The sequence below is a fragment of the Trichomycterus rosablanca genome, chromosome 4 (genome assembly GCF_030014385.1).
Source record: "Trichomycterus rosablanca isolate fTriRos1 chromosome 4, fTriRos1.hap1, whole genome shotgun sequence".
In the NCBI taxonomy this organism is placed as follows: domain Eukaryota; kingdom Metazoa; phylum Chordata; class Actinopteri; order Siluriformes; family Trichomycteridae; genus Trichomycterus; species Trichomycterus rosablanca.
The window spans coordinates 42,867,398-42,895,055 of NC_085991.1; the positions used below are offsets into that span (position 1 = coordinate 42,867,398).

The window sequence follows — 27,658 nt, forward strand, 5'->3', positions numbered from 1 at the left end:
GCAGCAAGCTTGAAAACAATATTATAAAAATATTGAGTGACTGACTGTATAGACAGTTTATTCACATGCAGGTTTTTATAGATGTATTTTAGTTTATACAAGAACACTCTGCAAGGGTCGTTGTTTGACAACGTGAGAAGATAAAAAGGAAGCAGGTTCATGAAAAAAGGATTTGGTAAAACAGTGACAGTTAGTTTTCTCTCCAACATGTGTCTTCTTCACTTCAGACTACAGCATATAAACGATTTGTCTCAGTGCCGGTGCTTTGAAAAGGTTAGCACCAAACTCAAAGGTCAAAGTTTAGTCAGATTGAACTTTGAGCACAGACACCAGAGGTATTAAAATGTGCAGCAGGAAAGCACAGCAGCCAGGTGTGGCACGCCTCACTTCAAAGGAAACAATGAGCCAGAAATAATACTTTTAAAGATATTTTTAAAGTATTCGTTTAAATGTTAATGTCGATATAACATTTACATTTATGGCATCACTTTTTCACTTTTATTTAGATCGACTTGTAATTGGAACTGAATTCAGTGCAAACAGTTATGGGTTAAGAGCCTTGGTCAGGGGCCCAACAGTGGTAACTTGGCTATGGTGGAGGCTTGAACCAGCCACCTTCTGATTACCACTTACACATATATCAACTATACGGTATAATATATAATATGCTTTAATATGCTATTAAAAAGTCTTAAACTGCATTAGATTGGGGACTTTTAGCTTCATTTTAATTTGCTGAAGAAAATAGGGTATGGCTTGGCTGCTATTATTTGCTCATATGAGGAAGTTATTGTATAAGTTTGCTTTGGCTGTGATGAATCAGTGCCCTGTCCAGGATTTATTACTGGCCATATGTCTAGCGCAGCACTAGACACACCTGTATCATGACCAGGACAAAGAGGTTACTGAAAGTAAAGTATTATATACATTCATACCTGCAGACAATCTGTTTGCAGAATGGTTGCTTTCATGATGTCCTTCTTTAGCTGACCTTTACACAAAGATTTACACAAAGATTACAGCAGTTCAGATTATCACTTTTGCCTCTTGGCAGAGTTCAGCTGTACTGCAACACTGTGACAAATTGTACCATGACTTTTGGTTAAAACTTGGTCAACCCCACTGTACATTACAACAACAATGAAAATGTGGCACAGGGGTGATGCATCAGTATTATGCATTATTATTAGGGTAGCGATAGCTCAGTGGTACTGGATTAGTAAACAGAAGGTTGCCGGTTCAAGCCCCGCCACCACCAAGTTTCCACTGTTGGGTCCCTGAGCAAGGCCCTTAACCCTTAATTGCTCATCGTGTTCAGCTCATTGTGTAAGTCGCTTTGGATAAAAGCATCTGCTAAATGCTGAAAATGGAAATGAAAATGGAAATGTATTATATATTGGACAGTGGGTAGATCAGTGGTTAAGGTACTGGACTGGTTCAGTCATAAGTGTAAGTCGCTTTGGATAAAAGAGTCTGCTAAATGCCGCAAATGTAAATATATTAAAAACTACTACTGCTAAGCTTCAGGATTGGAATCTCATCTGTGCTATCGACCTGTCAGGTGTCTACACAAGTCCAGTCAAATGTTTTTTCATACCGCTCTAGTCATTGCTTTAAAGCAACTTTACAGCTGAACAGTGTAGCCATTGGTTGGTGCACTTGTCAGTGCGCTCTCAGTGCCGGTCCCAAGTCCGGATTTAAAAAATATCCAGCTTAAAAACTGTCAAATCAGTTATGCAGACCAGTATGATCTGCTGTGGCAACCCCAAAATACATGAGCAGTCAAAAGAAAAAAAAATCCACAAACGTGTAGACTCTTATAAAACTCTCTTTGCACAAAAACACATATAACTTTTCTTCAGTAAATGTAAAACAACAGTGTTGTAAATAACCAAAAGCTAAATGTGTTAGTAAGGAATAGCATTAAAAAATTATTGTAAACTGCTTTAAATCATAGCAGGTGTTGAAGTGTGACTGGATGTCGTACTTTTTTTTTTCCTGCAGTAGCTGATTGTAAAGTGTTGGACCCTCAGATTGCAGCCTGGTTACTAGATCCTGCTGATTGTGCCACCTGCTTTCAGGACCTTTTCAACAAGTACTGCACCCAGCCCGCCAGACACGTCCGTCCACAGACTGCACTTGAACACAAGAAGGTCAGAGCATACACCACCACCTGCATTAAGATTCAGCACATTCAGGTGTTTACACAGACATGACTATTTATGTCTGAAGGGAAGGAGTATGGTCGAAGCCCTATGATGCATTGGTGCCTTGTCCAGGGTGTTCCTGCCTTGTGCTTAGTGCTTCCCAGGGAAACCAGGCCTGTCACTACCCTGACCAAGATAAAAAGGTTGATAAAAATTAAATTGGGACAAAAAGGAAAGTAATTATGGTTCAAGTTTTTAGTTTCGCTGTCTGGAAAAGGGAAGCCTGGGTGAGAATTATTCGAAGACTTTAATCTGGTCAATGCACCGGCATGAGTGAACTCTAAGTGAATCTGCCGTGAGGGAGCCCTGCATCTGCAAAGTAAACCAAACAAACCAATGGATCAACCCTCAGTAACGTAATGTTGCAACATTTTATTTGTTTTTCAGGTGACACATGTGATCGCCAGCCTGTCACACCTACACAGGGTCATGGTGGAGCTTCGGAACAAGCTGGAGGTACAATTTCCAGACCAAAATGATGGAAAAACAACAATACTAACTTACAATTTTAAATTTGCTTTGCTTTCTCTGAAGACACAGGGTCTGTGGAAACTGTATTTCTGCATGGAACAGAAGATGATTCCCATATTAGCAGGTACTTTTTTAAAACTGTTTTATATGTAGAGAGAACATTTGCATGTTCTGTCCTATTTTAAGATTTGTGGTAACAAAGCAAAGGAACACCACTGCTGAGATTTCAAGCTTTTAAATCTTACACCACAAGATTCATCAGTTCAAGTTTAATGTCAAACACAGTCATGAACAATTTTGTATCTCCAATTCACCTCACCTGTACGTCTTTGGACTGTGGGAGGAAATCGTAGCTACCGGAGCAAAAGTCGGAGACCACTGGTAAAACAATCTAATTTAATTAGTTTTTTTCATTCAATACAGGTTTCAGGTAAAACAATTTCAGTAAAACGTTAAATCTTTCAACATATTATACATGAATTTTAGTATTTCTTAGTATTTGCTATGGTCATATTTATAAGAGCAATGCTTGAGTGGCAATGAAAGCATTAATCAAACCCTGATTTCTTTTTTGATCATAGCTTAATTAGTTAATCATGGACATTCCATCTATTTTTGTTTTATTTTCATCTCTGCTTTATCCTGGTCAGGTTTGCAGTGGGTCTGGCTCCATTCGGAATCACTGGACACAAGGCATAAACACACCCTGGACAGGGCGCTATCTAATCCAGAGTTTTGGCCATCCCACCACTCTTAGACATAGCCATTCATGTCTGTGTGGACGTGTGAGATTTGACCCAGGATCTCAGCGGTGATGGGGTAGCGTAATAGACCGCTGCGCCACCCGAGCTCCCTCACTGCCATTCCCAGTACACACATTGCTCAGTCCACAATTTACACTACATGTAACATCCAGGGTGTGCTACTGCAGACTATAAGTACAGCCAACAACACACCAAGGCACAGGTAGATACAGGAGTGCCGCAAATACAAAGTAAATAAGTTAACTATGTATGCCAGCGCCAGCATTTAAAATCGTGCACAGACAGAGACAGCTTTCCTGCAGTACATGAGTGTCCTCTCTGGAGAGAAATTGTGAAATCCCTCCCATGTACACTAAAACCTGCACATCCGAGTATGGCTTGCAACGTCAGCTGACAACAATAGCTAAACATCTAACACTACACTTGGATTACCCTTACACATGCATTTTTGGAAGAAATTATTAGGAAATTTGTCATGAAGACTGTGAGTTTCGGGCATGGGCAGCATTTCCATAAATACACACAGGCTCATTATTGCTGAAATTCAGCTTAAGGTGAGATGTTATTCATGATGCCTGACATGTCAGGATTCTCGAGGAAACTTGTGTATTTGTAGGCTGAAAGAAACAAGAGAGGAGGGTATCATTAGTGATGGGAAGTCAGAGCACAGTACTGTATAAAAGCAATCTACATAAAATAAATGACAATAGAAACATTAGTGTCATTCTTTTCTATATTTCTTAACCATCAGTTGTTTGAATTGTATTCAGTTACAGCTGTAAGTTGCCATACATATCATTTTATATTCATCAACCGCTTTATCCTAGTCAGGATTGCAGCGGGTCCAGTTTCACCTGGTTGCAGGACTGAAATACCACGGATAGAGTGCCAGTCCATCACAGATCTTCAACCACCCACACACCTCACACAAAGCCAAGCATTTCTGTGAAGATGACCGGCCGACCGATAGCACCACCGAGATTCAAACCCCTCATCTCCGCATTAGTTTGCAAATGTATTATACAACCCAAGTGCCTAAATGCCATTAACATAATGTAAATGTTAAAACCATGATCTGTTCTACAGAGTGATGTTAGCTCAGCAGTTAAGATACTGGATGGACTGTTGAACAAAAGGCCACTGGTTTAAACTAAGGCCCTTAACCTTTATTGTGCTTAACTGCTTGTGTTTGCTCAAAATAAAAGTGTCTCTTAAGGTGTGAAAGTAAAACATAAGTGTATTACCAGCTTAAGCACTTAGCATATTGATCTATGTTTTTCTTTAATTTCTCTAAGCTATGGAGAGCCATAAGATCCACGTGGACAAAGAAGCATTAAAGAAGACATCAGAGATGCTCGGGGTAAGAAGTCTGTGCATACCCTTGTGTGTGAATGTGTAAGAGCAGGAGAAGGAGAGAGAAAGTGCACAGAACGTTCATAAGTCTGTCAAATCTGACAAATGCTAATGTTTTGCACACAAGTATAAACACCCAGGCGCTGAAATATCAAGTATTATGAAACGGCAGGAATGTCTTGGATTGTATAGATCATATTGAGTTACTTACCTGAACAGAGTGAAGTTCTACCTGCTTCTGTATTTTTCTGTCTCATCCTGTTTACTTTTCAACCCATATATTAATATATTAACTGATAACCCAAAACATTAGGACCACCACCTAAAATGCTGTCTGAAGTACTCAACCCAGAGATACTTTAACCCACATGTCAGGCTATAACAATTTGGCTCTCATCAAATTCACTCAGTTCTTCATGCTGCTCAAATCTGCTGCATTCAATATGTGTATTAAGAGCAACTACTGTCAGCCAAATGAATGTGACACACACAATTGTTACGAGATGGCCATTCATGGGGGTGGTCGTAATGATTTGGCTCAGCAGTGTATGTTTTACTTGAGTTTGTAGCCCCCAAAGTTGGTTTCACTCCATTTATTTTTCCTGTTATGGTGCTTGGGTGGAGCAGTAGTTTATTACACTAGCTCACCACTGGTGAGATCCCAGTTCAAACCCAAATAGTGCTATTGGCCAGACTGGCTATGTCTAAAGCTCTGCAATGGATTGCCACCTGTCCAGAGTTTTCCTGCTTTGCACCCAGGGCTTCCTAATGGAACCAGGCCCTTGGCAACCTTGACCAGAATAAAGCGGTTAAAGAAATTACATTTTTATAAAACATTCTTTATTTCAGACTGTACAGCTTCTGGTGAAACACATCGACTCGGGTTTATTTTAGGCTTGTGATGACCTTTCTCTGTCATCTCCCTATCACTCAGGTGAAGATGAAACAGTTGGAGCAGGAGGCTCATCAGGCTGCTGGTCAGCAGTTTCTGGTGTCCAGCAGTTCCCAGCTTAGACTGGTAAGTATTTAGTATGTGTAAGAAAGAGATGCATGCTCATCAAATGTTCTTTGTGTTACAGTGCCTTAAAATCTATTCTGCCCTCAACACTATTCTCATATCAATGATTACCATAGCTGGGATTTGTACCAATCTGTTTTATAGTTTTAATAAAGACAAAAAAAGCAGAACAAATCTGCTTAAAATAATAAATAAATAAATAAATAAAGCACACACAAAAGTGTCCACTTTATATAACAGTATGTGTTATAGAGCAAAGTTTGTTTTTTAAAGTCCTGCTCGTGGGGGTGTACAGCAATTTGGCGATCTTGGAGTTAGCTTCAAAACTGACTGTTCCACTCAAAGGATAGACTTTTTTAACCGCTTTAGTTCTGCTTTAACAGTGCGCTTGAGGTCAGTGTACTTAAACTTTATTACCCACATTTTCTGGCAGACAGGAGCAGGTTTTTATTTAAGATCTGTCTGTGCTGGACAGACCACATTGCCAGTAGGCATAATGCTACCACCACTATATTAAAAAGTTAGGATGGTGTTACTTAGCTGATGTGCCATACTAAATTTAACGCGCACATACCTCATAGAAGTGAAGTCACACTTTTTTATGACACTTTTGTCTCATCAGACGACAAGACCTTCTGCCACTTTGTGGGGTGTTAACACACTGTTCTTTAGATAAACTGAATAAAAAAATGACTTTTATTTACAAGCTTGCTTCTGTTTGTTAGGTTCTGTTTGAGAAGCTTCGTTTGCATGAACGCTGTGAAAATAAGAAGCTGCCCAAAACTCTTAAACAACAACAATCCACCTCAGAGGCTGCGGTAAACACACACACACACACACACACACACACACACACACTTTGTTTGGCAGGGCTTCATCATATTTAATGGGGATAAGTTTTGGGGACAGGTCAGGGTTGCAGCAGGTTCAATTCTAGTGGGATACACTGGGTGCAAGGCAAGAACACCCTGGACAGGGCACTAGTTCATTGCAGGGTTTCGGCCATCCCTCCAGACATAGCCTACCTGTGTGTGTCTGTGTGGACGCCTGGCCCCTGATAGCACTGCAGAGATTTGAATCCAGATCTCAGCGGTTGTTGGCTAGTGCCACTGCGCCACCTGGGCACCCTGAGAATATATGTGATTTGAACTCAATATAATATGCAGTGCTTGTGGTTTAGTACTTTTGTTTAAATTGACCTTACAGTTTTATTACAGACCTTGTAATCGTTGTTTGTGCCATAATAACAGAAATTTAGACACTTTATTCTATGTAACATTCCCACCTTCTGTGGAGATTGTCAGGGCACGGCATGTACAGAATCATGCCCTTCTGTCTTGCCTTTATTGGTGGGCGGATGTGGCATGAAGGCACAGATAATTCATGTGTCTGTTCCTCTTAACTGACAGTCACCAGTGCCTAGTTGAACATCAATTCACTGCAGTTGAATTGTTTCTATTTATAATGGTTGCTGGCTCCTTTGTTGGTAACCTGCTTTTCTCTGAAACTGTAACTTCTGCCAGCACATATGCCAGCAATCTTTTCCAGGCCACTTACTTAGTGTCGCCGAATCTATGGGCTATCATGAGAGAACCGTCCTCGATGGACTGGTGTCCTGTCAATTGTGTGTTACTGCATTGCGCCCAATGATTCCATAGAATCCAGAACCACCACGGTCCTGACCACAATGAAGCAGTAAATAAATTAATAGACATGAAATAAACAAAATTAATGTATGTGCTAAAATCATGTAAGCATGCCAAACATATAGTACTTACCCTGACAGACGTGTTCATGTTTGCATATTCTGGGCATGTAACCGCAACATCCTGGGACCCCTTGATCTCACTAGATATCCCTCAGGCCAAACTGCAGATGTACAGTAGTTCTTGCTTGTTTTAGCACTTCAATTTTCAGCTTAACCAGAATTTTGACAAGTAAATTGAGAGGGTGGGCATGTCACATTTTTGCCTCTAAACATCTGCTTTGTTTCTTCACAATGACTTGTGTTGGGCTAGCTTCATCATTAGTGACAGCCAATTTCAGTAATATAAAAAAAGATCTCTCTTCAATTTATGTATTACCTTTTCCCTATATTTGAACCTCTTATTTCAGCTGTTACAGCTTCAAGCTCTGCACCCTCTGCCTAAAATCATTCTGGAATACAGACAGGTATGTGTATGTGTGTGTTTGTGCCTGCAGCTGTTTCAGCGGGTCTGTTTGATGTGCCTCTGTTTGCATGACTTTTTTGGTTGTTTTTCTTCATAGGTTCACAAAATCAAGTCGACTTTTGTGGATGGGATTCTGTCTTGTTTGACAAGGGTAACACTGCAGTCAAAACACTTTATATGATCAGTTATTGTATTTTACAATTCAATACGGTACTGCACTGGGATTTTATTATTGTGATATTATGTATCACTCTTCATTACAGGTGTATTAACATTTAATTAGATACATTAACAATGGTTGCCACCTCAATGACAAATGCATATGATGTGAATTCTTATTCTCATTCTTATAACTAAACACGACCACTAAAAGTCTTTTCTTGCTTTTAGACGTTCATCTCATCCACATGGAATCAGACCAGTACAGTGAGCGGCCGACTGTCTGCTAAACACCCAGTGAGTCTTCCACCTAGCTCCTTCGTCTCATTCTTTTTCCTAGTACATGGATTTCTTTAGAGATGTTTTCTTACAGCTAGTAACATGGGTCAGTTAACTGAAGTGTTTACAAAAATTCATATTTTAATTTCCTGTTCATTTATTGTATCATTTGACCTTGAATCTTAAATAACTATATGTGCATTTTGCCTTGAAACATGTATTTTTTTTTTCATTTTGTTTTTATATTTTACCACCACAGTATCCTGGTCAGGGTCATGGAGGGTCTGGCTTTCCTGACCCAGTCAATGCAATGCATTAAACCAGCGGTCCCCAACCTTTTTTGCACCACGGACCCTTTTCATATAAGATATAATTTCACAGACCGGCGGGGCCGGGAGGATTTAAAATAGAATAACTATAGAATGGCAAATCCTTAGCTTTATTCGCTGCAACAAGACTCTGCTCCCACCTAGTGGTGATAAAAGACAATAACACCCAAAGAGTTGGAAATTTAATTGCTTTTTGTAGCGATCTCTAATTATTTATTCTTTCTGTGCGGCCTGGTAATTAATGACCCATGGACCGATACCAGTGTGCGACCTGGTGGTTGGGGACCACTGCATTAGACCATAGACAGAGGGCCAATGATCAGCCATAAGATGACTCCAAACCTCTGCCACCCCTCCCCCCAGATATAGCCAATCTTGTCTGTATGTAGATACCCGACCGGCCAGAAGCACTGCTAGGATTTAAATCCTGGAACCCAGGGGTAGTAGGCCACCCATGCACCCTGCATAAGTGTTATATAAAAATAGTATTTATGTACAATCCAAGCAATTGAGGGTTAAGGTTCTTGCTCAAGAACCCAACAGTGGCAACCTGGCAGTGGTGGAGCGTAAACCAGTGACCTTCCAAACACTAGTCTAGTACATTAACAGCTGAGTCACTACTGCCATGTATTGTATAAGCTTCAGTGCTTTAGTCGTAGTGTGAGAAGCTTTGTAAGATCAGAGAATAGCTCTGCTGAATTATTAATAAACCAGACAAGACTTATTTGTTACACCGAGTGTAAAGTGATATGAGAAAGGAAGAGACCTGTGTGGGGGTGGGGATAGGAGAGAAGACACAGGGATGTGTGATGTCACTGGACTGTGGTACTTTTATATAAATGTGTAGCAGTCTATTGTAGATCTGTTTAATCAAAGGGTTTTTATTAATGAACCAATTTCAAGCTGGCACTGCAAATTCCTTCTAACAGATTATTTTTCCAGCCACAGTGATGGAGCATTATAGTTTGTAACTCATTCTCTATCTCTGCTAGTTAATCACACCCACTCACATTCTCATACTGTGCACACACAGGCTTAATGGACTTTGACGTTGAGTGGCATTTATATGGTGCAGTCTGAAAGCTTTGCTACACTATACTGCCCAGTGTCGGCCACTCTCTTTTCTCTTACTGAACTCTCTCACTCTTCTATGTGGGCATGAAAGTTGCGCATCAAATGCTTCTTGTGATCATTTGCTGTAATTTATATTTCATATATTAATTTTACAGATTTTAGTGCTGTTATTGTTGATAACATTTGTTCGATGAGGTGGAATCTGTATTTGCAATGATGTGCCCATTATCAGGCACATCATCAATGGTGGTTGAAGAGGACCTCATGGTGGGCTACAGTAGTAGACTGCTGTGCCCCCTGCGAGTGTGGTGCTGATGTTGCATGTGAACCCATTTCCATTTTAGGCATTTAGCAGATGCTTTTATTAAAAGGGACTTACAATTGTGAGTGAATACATTTCAAGCAATTGAGGGTTAAGGGCCTTGCCGAGGGACCAAACACTGGCAGCCTGGTGGCTTAACCAGCAACCTTCCGATCAATAGTCCAGTACGTTAACCTGAGCTAGCACTGCCTTTTTCATTTGAACACATCATTAGACTTGTTAATATCAGTGCATGTAATACATATATTCGTTTTACTTTATTTTAACCAACCGATCAATCGTGGACAAGGTCACAGCAGGTCTCTTTTCTCTGGGCAACACCCTAGACGGCTGCCAGTCCATTGCAAAGTTTCGGTGTGTTTGAACACTTAGCTGGTAAATGCAAGTATCTGAGGGTGAGTCTCAAAATGTAATCAGTATTTACATTTTTAATAGCTCGTAGAGATTTCTGTACATTTGTGTGTGTGTGTGTATCTTAGTAATGCATCACTGGATTACACAAACTTTCTTACTTTTAGCTGCATCTTATCCTAAATGCATGTTCATACAGAATGTCCAGGACACTTGAGTAAGCCCTTTACTCTGCTTCTTCACAGCTGTAAGGTCAGCGCAGTCTTTTTCATGCTGTCAGCTCTTCACTTGCTGCATAATGCATCAGGGAGACTGATCTGAAGCTTCATGTCTGTTTCGTTAGCACAGACTGTAATGCAATAACGTTCACCGCAGTCAGCACTGCACAAGAAGATCTGTCTGTTATTTTAACTGCATGGGAGATTTGTGCATAGTGAGTGAGAATGTGAGAAACGTTGTGCAGGCCATCAGTAAAGTATATAATCCTTTGTAGTAATGGTGTAACAGGATAAACTGCACTGCGGAAATTTTGAGGATTAACTTTTGAGGATAATCCTGGTCCATGTTAAAGGCCGTTCCAGTTCCAATCGGAGAAACTGGTTCAAGGACAGGGTGTCTATGCATTATACAGTACATATAATATGTAAAACTGTCCTCATTTAAAAAAAAACATGATCTAGATTTGTTTTGACAGTTTGTTCACTTGAACAAGCACACAATTAAATAGATAATCTTTTATTATTTAATTTGCAACAATATATTTTCTACTTTTTTATCATTGCCAGCTTTTTCTGTTCCATTGATTGAATACATGTTGAAAAAGTGCAAGGCAGCACGACCCTCGACAGGGTGCCTATCCATTGCAGGACTTCAGCCATCCCCACCTAGACATAGCCAATTATATCTGTGTACCCACCCAGCCGGCCGATAGTACCTCTGAGATTCGGACCTAGATGCTGGTGGGCTAGCGTAATTTTACCTTGCTGCGCTACTTTAGCCCCTGTTCTAGGTTTCGTATATTATAACTAAATATTTCCTGTTGAGTTATTGTTGAGTATTTCATTATGTAAAACGGTCCTCATTTTAATAAAACATTTATCTATTTTTTTTTTTTTTTTTTTTTGACAGTTTGTTTACTTGGTCATGCACACAATTAAATAGATATTCTTGTATTATTTAATTTACAATAATACTTTTTTTTTTTTAAACTTTATCATTGGCAGCTATTTATTTTATGTATTAATTAAATGTATGTTAAGGAAGTTTATTAATAAAGCAGAACAGCCAATTAAGGTCACTCGCATCGACGTGTGAGTGTGTTGCATCCACAATCCACACTTTGTTGTGATGGCCATAAATGAAAAATCACTTGCTAATGATAGTGAAATGCTTCCGATTATTCTGCACAAAGAGTCAACTAATAACTACACCAATGAGGCATAACATTAAAACCACCTCCTTGTTTCTACACTCAGTGTCCATTTTATCAGCTCCACTTACCATATAAGAGCACTTTGTAGTTCTACAATTACTGACTGTAGTCCATCTGTTTCTCTGCATGCTTTGTTAGCCCCCTTTCATGCTGTTCTTCGATGGTCAGGACTCTCCCAGGACCACTACAGAGCAGGTATTATTTGAGTGGTGGATCATTCTCAGCACTGCAGTGACACTGGTGGTGTGTTAGTGTGTGTTGTGCTGGTATGAGTGGATCAGACACAGCGGCGCTAATGGAGTTTTTAAACACCTCACTGTCACTGCTGGACTGAGAATAGTCCACCAACCAAAAATATCCAGCCAACAGCACCCAGTAGGCAGCGTCGTGTTACCACTGATGAAGATGACCAACTCAAACAGCAGCAATAGATGAGCGACCGTCTCTGATTTTACATCTACAAGGTGAACCAACTAGGTAGGAGTGTCTAACAGAGTGGACAGTGAGTGGACACGGTATTTAAAACCTCCAGCAGCGCTGCTATGTCTGATCCACTCGTACCAGCACAACACACACTAACACACCACCACCATGTCAGTGTCACTGCAGTGCTGAGAACGATCCACCACCTAAATAATACCTGCTCTGTAGTGGTCCTTACCATTAAAGAACAGGGTGAAAGCAGGGTAAAAAGTATGTAGAGAAACAGATGGACTACAGTCAGTAATTGTAGAACTACAAAGTGCTTCTATATGGTAAGTGGAGCTGATAAAATGGACAGAGTGTAGGAACAAGGAGGTGGTTTTAATGTTATGGCTGATCGGTGTTTATTTCTGACTGGAAAACCAATGGAATGATGTAATGGGACAAATTCCAGACTTATTTTGTCTTAACGGCCAAGAATCTACGTCTGTTGGTAAAAAACAAAAAAAACAAAGATGCCAAATATCAATCCAAAATAACCAAAACTGTTGTTTGCAAAAGAAAGTAAAGGTGACTTTCTCCTGACTTCTAGTAGAGTAAATCTTTAATACATAACTCTGATCCAGTGAGCACCAAACAGCCAGGTTTTAGCTCACAATCACTGGCTGAAATGGCAAATCTCTTATAAATAGCTCAGCTGCCATTGTGCTCTCTGTATGAGAGAATACAGACAGCAGAGGGAGAGAGAATAAGGCACCACACACAATTTGTTGCAGTCCATTTAAAGTCAATGAGCTGCTCTGACGCTCGGTGCAGCAGGTAATTGTAAGGTGTATGTGTTTGTAAATGAATCGGTAATGTTTTATTCACTGCGCTGGCTTTGATTAGCTTTGAAACAGCAGCCACCAGTGTTTAATTGGGTTTGCTTGCATGGTGCTGTGCTTTGTGTTTTGTGAAGCAAGACAAACAGCCTCAGATGAGCAATAATTGCAGGAAGAGAAGCAATACAGCAAATGCATGCTAACGAGTAAACAGAGTCATGAAATAGACAGGGAAAGGTGGGCTTTTACTGTCAACACAAAAGCTCTTTAGTGGTTTGCGTGATTTTTGTGCCTTACTGTTTAAAACCAATTGTTTGATTCAGAGTAGTTAAGTGGAACTGTTGTGCACTAGTATATTAGGTTAGTACGTTAGTGGGATTAGAAGTAAAACCATTTGCAAACACTAGTCTTACATTGTTTCTCTCCGTCAGAGGAGTGCACGTTACCACCTCCTTACTTCAGACGTTTAGAGGTAGTCACGTCACACCACTACACTATAATCGCTTTGCAGTTGTTGGCTGCTCAGATGAGTCAGCTTTACTTTCTCTAATGCCCTTCCTGCTTCAACCAGAGATTTTTGCGCCAACAAATTTATAACTTTAATAAGGGAGAAGGGTGCTGAGAATGGAGCTACCAGACTGCAGGAAGAGAGAAAGGCCAAAACAAAGGTTTATAGATGCGCTGAGGGAGGACATGCAGATGGTTGTGCTGACAGAGGAGAACGTTTAAGACAGGGCAAGGTAGAGACGAACGATCCATTGTGGCCACCCCTGACAGGAACAGCCGAAAGAGGAACATTTAAATAGTACATTGTGTATATAATGGTCCAAGTTTTAAAACAGACTGGCCTTGCAGCGTTCTGTATAGAAACAGAAGGAGAAATTCTAATACAAAAAATCCACAATAATTGTTTTTTTTTTGTTGCTAATTTTGTTTATGCATTTTACCCAATTTTTTCCCAATTCAGCGACTTCCGCTGCTGGAGACTCCGGTCGTGTCCGAGGAGAGTATATCTGCCTGCCTCACGCTCCCTTCGATGCGTGCGCAGTACACTGACCCCTTCTTATTCGCCCACACGTTCGGTAAATTCACTCATGAGGCCAGTATTTGCACGCGAAGAGCCACGCACTGATCTCCGCACTCCTCCACTTCCTGTACAGGCGCATCGGGCTACTAACCAAGGTCCTTACACAGCGTCGAAGACCCCACCCAAATTAGTCTGATCTTTTACCCTCCCGGCAGACCTTAAATGGCCAACTTTGTCTGCTGCAGGCACTGCCAATTATGCCCGCTAGAGGGCGCCCAGCCTACCCATAGCAGAGCTGAGGTTTAAACTCGGGAGCTCAGAATCGTAACACTACTGCTCAGAATATCCTGCTGCTCCACCTGAATCTGCGATAATTTAATAATGTTGTTAAGGGTAATTTAATAACCCAAATACTTGAAACAGCTGTAACCTAGGGGTAGAACTTTGATCCTTTAATTGGAAGGCTGTAGGTTTGAATCGATGCCTTTGTGCAAGTCACACTGATGGCGCCTGCACAGGGTTGGTAATTAATAGAGAGCAAACAGCCAGCAGGTGCAATTGCAGCAGTAATAAAGTATTTTACCCCGCCCTGCCTCAGACACAGCCGATCATGACTATGTAGGCATCTGGCTGGCCGATAACAGAGCTGAGATTCAAACTTGAGAACTCAAAATCTCAGCAGTGGTGGGCTACAACGTTTTATCACTATGCCACAAGTGTCCCAAAATTAAATTTGAATGGTAAAATGTCTTGATAAAAAAACATTGTTCCTTTTTTCTCGCTCTCCTTTCTTAATTACTTTATTTTTTTTGCTTCTTTAAGCAACATGAACTGAAACATTTTTTTTTGTTTTTAACTGTGCACTTGCAGTTCACTGCTAGCAAGTAACATTTGCGCCTAAATTGAGGTTGAACCGAAACTTTCCATGTAAACAGACAGGGGTGTGTGGTCTTTCACTTTTTGCCAAACAGAAAAAAAAATTAATGTTAAATAAAATATTATTTTAATAATGATTGTTTAATTATTTAATATTGAAAAAATACAGGCCCTTAGAATCATCCTAACTCACTCACTCTCACACACACACACACACACACACACACATAAAGCACTCACCTCTACAGTAGTCAGCCAGCTATGATGTCTAAATGGGTTCAGAAGACCTTTGAGTCTGGTTCTGTAATTAGATTCGGTTGTTTTGATGTACGGGCAGTGTCTGTGGCTGCATCCTACCATACCAAACACTATGTAGAATGAGTGTCCTAGCACCAGTGTTACCTGGTATGCTGCAATGTACCATCTCTCTTCATTAGGCATATTCTTACTAACTGTTCCAAGAGTTAGTATTTACAGGAGTGGCAGATACTTGCTTTACCCCAGACATTAAAAGCAATCTTCAACAAAGTTAAAGATGGAACAATTCTCAAACTCTTCATCAAAATAAAACTAAAAGAACTCACATGAAGACAGACAAAACAAAAACTGAACAAGAAAGATTATAATATGATCCTTTATATAAAAAACAAGTAAAGACTGAACGATACTGCCCTGAATGTAACCAATGTGTTGACATGGCATTAAACCTATAAACAAACAAACAAGTAAACAGAACCATGCTGAAATGCTTTTCAGTAAGGTGGATGCAGTTTGGAATTTTTGCACGGTTTGAGGGGAGACTGCACGAGACTGTGTTAAACAGTAGCCAAATGCAAGTGCATTTCTTCATAGCCAGGTGGTACTGTTTTCTTCTAATTAAGATTCTCAGATTTTTAAGAGAATGCGAACACATTGTTAGAGAAGCAGATTCTCTTTTCCCCCCCAATTTTCTTCCTAATCTAGTCATATCCAAATACCCTGATTGCATTGCGCTTTCCTCTGTACCTATACTACCCTCCACTGCTGACTTGGGAGCATCACAACTGACACACGCACCCTCCGACACGTGTGCCGTACCGACTGCATCTTTTCACCTGCACGAGGTGAGTTCAGATGCGGATCAGCTTTGAGTACGGAGAGCCACACCCTGATCAGCATTATTCCTAGACTCTGTGCAGGCGCCATCAATCAGCCAGCAGAGGTCGTAGCCGCGTCAGTTGTGAGGAACCCTGGTCTGACTTTACCTCCCTATGGACAACAGTCAATCGGATGACAAACGATATGTTTGAAATTTCAGCTCTGGTGTGCTAGTGTGTTTTACCCACCCACCTTTGCTGGGTTTTTTTTATATGGAGCCAGCAATTCAAGACACCACAGAGCTACACTACATGCTAACATGCTAATCCTTGTTAATACTTGTTGGCATTTGGTTAAACACAACAAATTACTGTGATATTTTACATATGATTACCTCAACCTGTTTTAATAGAAAGCTAAGCTACTAAAAAAGTTGGTGCCTCTTGTGCCTTTTATCCTTAAACTTTTTTGGCATATAAACATTGTGAAATTGATTATTTAATGTGGAATAAATGATTAATTTAGGTATAAATGCTGCTATGAACCATGGCCAATGTGTTTTACTACACCTGCAGTAGCAACAGTATACTCATGCACTGCTGTGTGTGTGCGCAGATGTGTGAGTCTGCATTGAGCTCTGCTGATGTTCCAGTTCACTCACTAAAAAGCCAGAGGCTGCAGGTTTTCATGTCGTCATGCCAACGGGATGCCGCCGAACGATGGCAGTGCACATCACCCGTCTGCACAGGGATTGAGGGGTGCTGTTGCCATGGTGACCATGCTTCCCGGCAGGGGAGGGTGTGAGTAGAGCGAGTAGGTAATTAGGTTTGAAATGTGTCGGGGGAAAAAAAAGGTGTTATTTTGATCCCGGTTAGAAGCCGTGATGAAAATACTGCTGCTTTTGTCTGAGACGGAGGCAGGACTGTGGGGAGGTGCTGCTTTGTTTTAAAGACTCTGGGTGCGCAGGACTTGATTTGCATGTAAAGGTGGTGTTTAGGGTTGTGGTCTGCATCATGCAGGTCTTTGTACTTTATTTATATACGCTACCAATCTTGTGCTTTCATTCTTTGGGTGATGGACCATTCTCAGCACAGCATATCTGCAGGAGATAAATAGAGTTTACACTTACAGGCCCTGTTATTAGATGCACATCCTGCTAGCACTCATTGTAGCTGTACAGTCTGAAACTATAGCTGTTTGTGTGTTTGTTCTTTGTTTTCACAGGGTACTTTTTTGATTGGTGCTCTGTTATTTCCCCAGCATTGAAACTTTTTTCTTTCTGCTCCCGTATCTCACACTCGCCACAGTTCATCATTCTGGTCAGAATACCTATTTTGCCATAGTTTTTATGCTGGATGCTTTCCCGATGCACCTCTCCTTATTTTTATCTAGGCTTGGGACCAGCACTGAGAGCGCAAGTGCACTTCTTAATGACTAGACTGTTTATTGTTTGTTTATTAGGATTTTAACGTCATGTTTTACACTTTGGTTACATTCATGACAAACACGGTAGTCACTCATTACACAAGATTCATCAGTTCACAAGGTTATATCGAACACAGTCATGGACAATTTAGTATCTCCAGTTCACCTCACCTGCATGTCTTTGGACTGTGGGAGGAAACCGGAGCACCCGGGGGAAACCCACGCAGACACGGGGAGAACTCCACACAGAAAGGACCCGGACTGTCCCACCTGGGGATCAAACCCAGTGCCTTCTTGCTGTGAGGTGACAGTGCTACCCACTTAGCCACCGTGCCACCCGACTGTGTAGATGCCTGACCAGCTGAGATCACCACTGGGATTCAGTCCCTGGATCTTACCCGTAGTGGGCTAGTGTGCCACCTGAGCGCCCCTACCAGTAGTAGCACTGTCTAATTGCGGTGCTAAAAATAGTCCACCACCCAAATAAACTGATCAGTCAGGGTCCAATGTTACACCCACGTTCTCTAATACTGTTATTTTCTATAATGTCCTTATATCCGTATACGCCCACATCACTGGTCTGTGGATTCCACCTACAGCCTCTGTGGGTGAGGGCTGTTAAAAAAAACTATTTCTTCCTGAGCCAGAGTGCCAGTGTGCAAAAGAGCTGATGATGTGACCAGTGATACAGTATAAAGGCGTGGATTTGAGCAGTTGAGTGGGCGTGGATGTCCTTCTCTGTAGTGACCGTTTGTAAACAGCAGGTGGCAGCATAAGTAGTGATCAGCATAAACGCTGTATTAAACAGCTGAGTCAGGGTATTCCACACGGTATTCCACACGGCATTCCGATCCTGAACGTCAACATTGTCCGTGTGAACACGCTAACAAAGACCTGATTCTGACAGCAGCTCAGTGTCAGTCCAACAGTGCTGCACTTGAATACTCACTGAGCTGTACTGAGTGTGTAGGAGATGATCTGTTTGGATTGAGCAGGTGCTGTGATCTGTCAGTGCTTCTCGTAATTCAGATTTACAGCTTGTTTTATGCCACTTTATTTTTCTTCTGTCCAGTGAAATTTGACGGATTTCACTTTTTTCATTCTTGGTGTTTGAACCCTCAATGGCTTAGTGTTGCCTTAAAGCAACAAACCACCTTTCTGCCCCTTAAAATGCCCTTTATGTTAGTCCTATTAAAATAGTTTTAATTAATTATTTTTTTGCCCTCGGGTGGCGTAGCGGTAAATTACCACTGTGATTTAGAGGTCCCCAGCGGTGCTATTGGCCAGTCAGTCGTCTACATACAGCTACGCGTGTGTTGGCCGGGCGGCACGGTGGCTAAGCACTGGGTAGCACTGTCGCCTCCTGGATTCGATCCCCAGGTGGGGCGGCCCGGGTCCTTTCTGTGTGGAGTTTGCATGTTCTCCTCGTGTACGCATGAGTTTCCTCCGGGTGCTCCGGTTTCCTCCCACAGTCCAAAGACATGCAAGTGAGGTGAATTGGAGATTTATAAAATTGTCCATGACCGTGTTCGATATAACCTTGTGAACTGATGAACCTTGTGTAATGAGTAACTACTGTTTCCTGTCATGAATGTAACCAAAGTGTAAAACATGATGTTAAAATTCTAATAAACAAACAAACATAAGGCCCTGCGATGAACAGGCGTCCTGTCCGGTGTGTGTTAGTGCATTCATGGGAAGCTGAACCCATTGTGACCCTGCTCTGTATACAGCAGACATTGTCAGACCTTTTAATTATTATGTCAGGGTGGCACGATAGCTCTGCTGGTAGCACTGTTGCCTCAAAGCAAGAAGGGCCTGGGTTTGATTCTGTGTGGAGTTTGCATGTTCTAATGTTTCCATGTTTCCTCTGAGAGCTCCGGTTTCCTCACACAGTTCTAAGACATGCAAGTGAGGTGAATTGTCCATGACTGTTTGACATTAAACTTATGAGCTGATGAATCTTGTGACTACCTGTTTTGTCATGAATGTAACCAAAGTGTGTAAAACATGACGTTAAAATCCTAATAAACCAATACTTTATCTGGGGGATGGAGCTACATGGGACATACCGCACAGTAGTCTATTATGCTTGCCCACTAGCACTGAGATCAGCTTTGAATCTCAGTGCTGCTAGCTGCCCGCTAGGCATCTACACAGACATGATTGGCTAAGCCTGAGGGAGAGTTCTGCAAAGTTTGGTACCTTGTCCAGTCATCCTGGCCAGGTTAAAGTGGTTGATGTTTAAATAAAAGGACAGTGTTAAAGTTATTATATTAAAATTATCCTCGTTTAGTCTTTATTTAGAAAATGTCAGATTTAAAAATTCACATTCCCTCTTGAATCCATATGAATTCCAGATTGTAATATTAAAATGTGACAGAATAATTGGAGGCTAGATGGAACATCCTTGCCTTTTCAGCTACACCGATCAGCCATAACATTGAAACCACCTCCTTGTTTCTACACTCACTGTCCATTTTATCAGCTCCACTTACCATATAGAAGCACTTTGTAGTTCCACAATTACTGACTGTAGTCCATCTGTTTCTCTATATACTTTTTAGCCCCCTTTTTCATGTTGTTCTTCAATGCTCAGGACTCTCCCAGGACCACCACAGAGCAGGTATTATTTAGGTGTTGGATCATTCTCAGCACTGCAGTGACACTGACATGGTGGTGGTGTGTTAGTGTGTGTTGTGCTGGTATGAGTGGATAAGACACATCAATGCTGATGGGGTTTTTATACATCTCACTGTCACCACTGGACTGAGAATAGTCCACCAACCAAAAATGTATCCAGCCAACAGCACCCCGTGGGCAGCGTCCTGTGACCACTGATGAAGGTCTAGAAGATGACCAACTCAAACAGCCCCAATAGATGTGCGATCGTCTCTGACTTTACATCTACAAGGTGGACCAACTAGGTGGGATTGTATAAAAGAGTGGACAGTGAGTGGACATGGTAGTTTAAAAACTCCAGCAGCGCTGCTGTTCTGATCCACTCATACCAGCACAACACACACTAACACACCACCACCATGTCAGTGTCACTGCAGTGCTGAGATCCACCACCTAAATAATACCTGCTCTCTGGTGGTCCTGTGGGGGTCCTGACCATTGAAGAACAGGGTGAAAGCAGGCTAAAAATGTATGTAGAGAAACAGATGGACTACAGTCAGTAATTGTAGAACTACAAAGTGCTTCTATATGGTAAGTGGTGCTGATAAAATCAACAGTGAGTGTAGAAACAAGGAGGTGGTTTTAATGTTATGGCTGATCAGTGTATATCGTTTCATTGTGCGTTCAGCTGCTTGCCCATTTTTCTAAATTACACTGAATAGAAGCATCTGCCAAATGACTTCATTTAAACGTACTTACATTCTTTACAATGAACCCAACAGCTTCTGTTAAATAGCAGGTCAAAAACATTATCTCTTCTAAATGTGTGAAGGTGGTTTGGAATTACTACCCAGCAGAGAAGCAGAGAAAGGAAATGATGTATATTGAGTGTGTGTGAGTGAGTGTGTGTGTGGTGTCAGCAGTTACACACAGCTGACCCAAGCTTCTTTATTTTTGCCCTACTCATCTGTCTTTGTAACCACCGAGTGGCAGACATAATCACCTCACTCACATTCACTACATTCTCTACATTCACATCCTCACAGAAACACAAGCATGTACGGTTCAGTTGGAAATATTCAACCTTTCAATCCTTAAATGGAATATTTGGTGCTATGTATAGAATTAAATGGAAATCTGTCAGTAAACAGTAAAAGAATATTTGTCAATTTATGTTCTCAAAATTGCTGGTATAAGGCGCCCAGGTGGAGCAGCGGGATATTCTGCTAGCGCACCAGCGCCGAGATTCTGAACTTCTCGGTTTGAAACTCGGTGTTGCCACCGGTTGGCTGTGTGCCATCTAGCAGGCATAATTGGCAGTGCCTGCAGGGAGGGATGACCGGAATATGTGGGGGTGGTTACTTCAAACGCTGTGTATGGACCCTGATTGGCGGATAGAGGCGCCTGTGCAGAGTTCATGGGTTGAGGGCTGCGCACGGGTCAGAGGAGGCATGAGCAGCAATATATCCACCTCAATTGCAAAAAATTGCAGCGGAAGACAAAATTCAAAACGCTAAATTGGGAGAAAATGGGAGAAAAACGCATAAAACATATATATATATTTTTAAATTGCTGGTATAAATGAATATATTTTACATCAGGTTCTCTTAACAGCTGTTCATGTGCAATATTATTCAACCCACAGTCTCAGTACTTGATGTCCTTTAGCATTTATAATCTCTAATATTTGATTTTGCTAGGTGCTAATAATCTTCTTTTGTCCATTCTTCTTATGCAAAAGCTTCCAGCTCATTGAGGTTTGATGACTTTCATGCAGCAACTGCTTTCTTTAAATCCCACCAAAGATCTGCTATGGGATTTAAATCTGACAACTGAGAAGGCCAATTCAGGATATTCCAGAACTGATTCCTTAACCAGACTTTGGCTGACTTTAAAGTGTGCTTGGGATTAGTGTCTTGCTGGAATGTCCAGTTATCACCAGGATTCATTTTTACCCCAGAAGTGTAACATTTCTTCTCAGAATACCTTAGTATTTCTGTATTTCCATGATGCCAATCATATGGTCAGGATTGCCAGTTCCTGCAGCAAAACCTGCATATATACACCGATCAGACATAACATTAAAACCACCTTTTTGTTTCTACACACACTGTCCATTTTATCAGCTCCACTTACCATATAGAAGCACTTTGTAGTTCTACAATTACTGACTGTAGTCCATCTGTTTCTCTACATACTTTGTTAGCCCCCTTTCATGCTGTTTTTCAATGGTCAGTACTCCCCCAGGACCACTACAGAGTAGGTATTATTCAGAATACCTTAATATTTCTGTAAATCCATGATGCCATTTATATGGTCAGGATTGCCAGTTCCTGCAGCAAAAAAATATATATATATCCCCAGACCATATTGACCCCCCCCCCCCCCCCAACAGTTCCAGTTTTGACAACACTTAATAATAATAGCCTGAAGCGGAACAACCCTCTGTGTACCGAAAACAGTTCAATTGTCACTGACAAACTTGATTTTGCAAATAAATTGCACTTGTACACCTTTAAACAAATAAAAAATCAATGAGAATTTATTTACATTTGAAAAGAACTCATTTGTTGCTCCGCATTCGTCCGTCATATTTGTAATGAGTTGTGCCGCACTAAATGCTAGGATTGCCTTCACCGAAAAAGGAAGCATCAGATGCACACTCGTTAGTCAGTCAGTTTATAGCTGTGAAATAAGGCATCTTAGGATGCAGCATTTTAAGGTATATAAGAATTCAGACAGTCTTCTTTTTGGGAGTGTGTGTAGGATGATGTAAAATGTGTCTATGTAAAGAGCTCACTAGGTTTTCAGACAGACCAATTATATAGGGTTGAGTAATATTTATATTAATTGGGTTATTATAAACAGAACCTCCTACTACTCTAAAGCACTACATCGTTCACTTTCATTGTTAATGTTGCTGCATCTCTCAACAGATGCTTCACTACAAGCAAAATGTAGCTCTGTACAGAAGTTTAGAGGTTAAATCCTTATTGTCTTTTGGGGGTTGATTATTTCCTATTGCAACTGTTTGTGGTTGACAATGTCAGTGTGTCCTGGAGCAGGGCAGCCTCGTTACTCAATTCTCATGAGTGTGTTCCTGTCACACTGTGTACTAGATGCATTAATTACTGTTTGAGTCACAGGCGTGTGTCACGCCGGTAATGTTCTTTTCATCACCTTGCTGTAGAGGTGTTGTGTACCCCCTGCCCTTAGTTTATTTTGCATTGGATTGGCAAGCTACAGTATTTAGGTTGCTTTTTCTCACCCTGACAAATGTCACAACATGAGAAATAGTAATAAACTTAAAAAAGGAATTTAGAACATTTTGTAATAAATCTGAACGGGTTAATGTGTAAGACGCTTGCAAACGGTGCAATTGTGGTGGCCTTTCTTTTTTCTTTCTTTCTTTTTTTATACATTTTCTCCCCATTTTCCTTCCGATGTAGCGCACTCAGTTTGTTGTCTTCCGCTGCTAAGAGATACCAGATTGCATCGGAGGAGGGCACGTCACTGTACACGCCTCTTCCGACACGTGTACAGCCCTCCTCTTCTCGCCCCTGCTTTTCTGCACAGGCATCTCTTCCGCGAATCAGGGTCCTTATACAGCATATGAAGAACCACCCACCCACACATAGTCCAGCCCCCACCCTGCAGATATGGTGGCCAATTAGTATCTGCTGCATGTACTGCCAATTATGCCCGCCAAATGTTGCCCAGCCGACCGGAGGCAAAACCGAGGAGTTCAGAAACTCGGTGCTGCTGTGCAAGTGGAATATCCCGCTGTGACACCTGGCCACCTGTGGTGGCCTATCTGTAAATTCAACAAGCAGACACATTAGTTTGGATATTACTTCAAATTTAGGGGTGGCACGGTGGCTTGGTGGATAGCACTGTTGCCTCACAGCAAGAAGGTCCTGGTATCTATTGCCGGGTGGAGCAGTCTGGGTTCTTTCTGTGTGGAGTTTGCAGGGGACAGTTGTGACTTAGTGGGTAAGGTGCTGGACTAGTAATCCAAAGGTTGCCGGTTCAAGCCCCACTACTGCCAGGTTGCCACTGTTGGGCCCTTGAGCAAGGCCCTTAGCCCTCAATTGCTTAGACAGTACACTGCACTGGGTACTGTAAGTCGCTCTGGATAAAAGCGTCTGCTAGATGCTGAAAATGTAAGTGTTTGCATGTTCTCCCTGTGTCTGTGTTTGTTTTCTCCTACAGTTCAAAGACATGCAAGTGAGGTAAATTGGAGATACAAAATTGTCCATGTCTGTGTTTGACATTAAAACCTTGAACTGATGAATCTTGTGTATCCAGTAACTACCGTTCCTGTCATAAATGTAACCAAAGTGTAAAACATGACGTTAAAATCCAAATAAATTAATAAATAAACTTCAAGTTTGACTAAAAGTAGTGTACCACAGTTTCTTAGTCCTCCTCTAACCTAGTAATAGTGCCAATCACATGACCAGTAGTGTATAAACATAACTTCTAATTTGTATGTGTTTGAGCCACACCCATTGCTAACAGTTGTATAAATTCAGTTCCTTTTTGGTGTCAGCGGAACTTTGGAATGGAACGACCAACAGGCTTATGGTCAACACAGACTTTAAATTCTGTTTAAATCGCATCAAATATACAAAGTTGTCTTTGGTTTGTGTGAGAGAGTGTGTGTGTGTGTGTGTGTGTGTGTGTGTGTGTGTGTGTGTGTGTGTGTGTGTGTGTGTGTGTGTGTGTGTTGAGCATGCGTACATGCTGACTGTGATTCTGCTGCAGCATATGCTGAGGATAAGATGCCTGCAGGGTGGAGTCCATCCTTCTGTCACCTTGGCAACACTACTTCCACGCCCTGCACATTTGTGTGTGTGTGTGCACTATTGCTCTAGTGTCTGCAGTTCGCCCACATTGCTCCCTGGTGCCAGAGAGTTATTTACAACAACGCTCATGTCATGTTGAGAAAGAAAAGCAGAGCGCGGACATTAATTAATAACCTCACACTTTATAAAGTACGTAAACAAAGCCATGCATACTCGCGCAGGGGTTATGCCAACCTAACCCACAAAACCTTTCACACACTTTCATGCCTACATCTACATCTCTCTCTTTCTCATCATCTCTCTCTCTCCCTGCCGTCTCAGTTTCTCTCTCACTGCTGAATTATTAATCAGTGAAGTTATGGACAGACTGTACTGTGCTCTCAATTCCACAGAAGATAAAAATGCTAAATTATCTGCCACAACAGCCTGAGCCTGTTAAGGCTGAGAGTAAATGGCTGAGTATGCATGATCTAAACATTAAAAAGACAGAGTGGTTCTGTGTGTACAAGAACAACTTGTTTCTACACTCACTGTCCATCAGCTCCACTTACCATATAGAAGTACCTTGTAGGTCTACAATTACTGACTGTAGTCCATCTGTTTCTCTACATACTTTTTTAGCCCTTTTTTCACCCTGTTCTTTAATAATCAGGACCCCCACAGGACCACCACAGAGCAGGTATTATTTAGGTGGTGGATGATTTTCAGCACTGCAGTGACACTGACATGGTGGTGGTGTGTTAGTGTGTGTTGTGCTGGTATGAGTGGATATATACTGTATATAACCAGCTAATCTACTCAGACCTTTAATTTGTGGTAGTGTTAGCTAAGCGGAAAGGGACTGCACTAGTAAACAACAGGTTGCTGGTTCAAGCTCCACCTCTGCCAGCTTGCCACTGTTGGACTCTTGAGCAAGGGTCGAACAGTTGGATGTGTCCACTAAATTCTCATAATCAAAATACACATGCCTACACCTCTATACCAGAAGCAGCTCAAAAAATGTCACTTCCCCAAACAGGACTCTGAGTGAGTCAATGACAGTCCAGGTGTTTTGCCCACATGGTTCAGTTTTTAAAAAGTGCATCATTGATGTGTCATTGATCAGTTACTACTGATTGTGATACTTTCTAAATCAATGGGACATGCTGGGCCATATGTGGTTCAGTTATCTGTATCTATTCAACAGATCAACTCATTCATCTATCTAGCTTATCTGTCTGTCTATATATCTACCATCAGCCATCCATCTAATCTATCTATTTATCTCAGCCATCAATTCATCTAATCTATATATCTATGTATTTAACAGAACTTTCAGGCTCTGCCCAGGCAGTCAGTACAGATCAGCAGGAAGCAGAATGTTCAAGGTAAAGGATTTCATCATCATCACTTTTACATGTGTCCAATACATTTATTCAAACATTATCTCATGGTATCGAACAATACCTTCTTAATGTGAAAACATCAGCATCCGCTGACCCCGCTCTGTCATTTTACGTGGATACCACTTCGTGGCTGAGTTGCTGTCGTTTCCAATCGCTTCCACTTTGTTATAATAGCACTGACAGTTCACTGTGGAATATTTAGTAGTGAGGAAATTTCACGACTGGACTTGTTGCACAGGTAGCATCCTATCACGGTACCACGCTGGAATTCACTGAGCTCCTGAGAGCGACCCATTCTTTCACAAATGTTTGTAGAAGCAGTCTGCATGTCTAGGTGCTTGCTTTTATACACCTGTAGTCATGGAAGTGATTGGAACATCTGAATTCAATCACTCAACCCCCCAGTAGGTAGGCTATTTGCCTCCCCCCCACCTTCTTAGACATAGCCAGGCACATTTGTGTAAACGCCCGGCCAGCTGATAGCACCACTGACACCTGAACCCCTGATCTCAGCTGTAGTGCGCTAAATAAATGGTTTGATTTTTAAATCAAATGCCTTCACAGAGAAAACAGCAGTGAGCCAGCAAACATAAAATTGATGACAGATTTACTCGAGTGAATTGTGTTGCAGCTGAAAGGAGTAATAGAGTATCGAATGGTGCAGCAGGATGTCCAACAATATACCCTCAAGATCTGCAGGATGTACACACACAATAAACCAGTCAGTAGCCTCTGCACATCAAGTGAACTTGGGTGGAAGTGTAATAGTTCAGATTTTGATATAGCACTGACATCTGAGCTGTTTCCTGCTCTTCCTCAGTGAGTGATTAGCAGCCGCCTGACTCTGCACTCTCTCTCTCTCTCTCTCTCTCTCTCTCTCTCTCTCTCTCTCTCTCTCTCTCTGTCTCTCTCTCTCTCTCTCTCTCTCTCTCTCTCTCTCTCTCTCTCTCTCTCTCTCTCTCTCTCTCTCCTGGTTTCATCCTGACCCTCTCTTATTGCTACCCTCTCCCCTCCATGCCGTTTTCTTCTTCTTTCCTCACCTCGCTCTCCTAATCCTTCAAGTTTCCCATGTTTTACAACAGCTGTACATCACTGTCTCCGAGGTATCAATTTCTCAGAACAGTGTTAGTCTTTATCGGTACGCACACACCCACACTCATCGATCTGCTCCTGCAGTGCAGTCACCTAACCCCTCACCCCATGTATTTATACTGCTGTCTGTGCTTTACATGAATAGAGTAATAAGAACTGTGTATCCTTGCAG

General features: G+C 41.5%; 1 protein-coding gene across 1 annotated transcript in view; it reads left to right on the plus strand.

The window, feature by feature from the left end:
- poln (polymerase (DNA directed) nu) overlaps nt 1-27,658 on the plus strand; it is a 71,794-nt gene that overhangs the window by 10,190 nt on the left and 33,946 nt on the right. The window contains exons 6-15 of the mRNA XM_062993352.1: nt 2,005-2,153; nt 2,595-2,663; nt 2,742-2,802; nt 4,738-4,802; nt 5,730-5,813; nt 6,539-6,631; nt 7,929-7,985; nt 8,082-8,135; nt 8,375-8,440; nt 26,319-26,376. Of these exons, the coding sequence (XP_062849422.1) occupies nt 2,005-2,153; nt 2,595-2,663; nt 2,742-2,802; nt 4,738-4,802; nt 5,730-5,813; nt 6,539-6,631; nt 7,929-7,985; nt 8,082-8,135; nt 8,375-8,440; nt 26,319-26,376 (756 nt within the window). The remainder of the gene's footprint in view (nt 1-2,004; nt 2,154-2,594; nt 2,664-2,741; nt 2,803-4,737; nt 4,803-5,729; nt 5,814-6,538; nt 6,632-7,928; nt 7,986-8,081; nt 8,136-8,374; nt 8,441-26,318; nt 26,377-27,658) is intronic.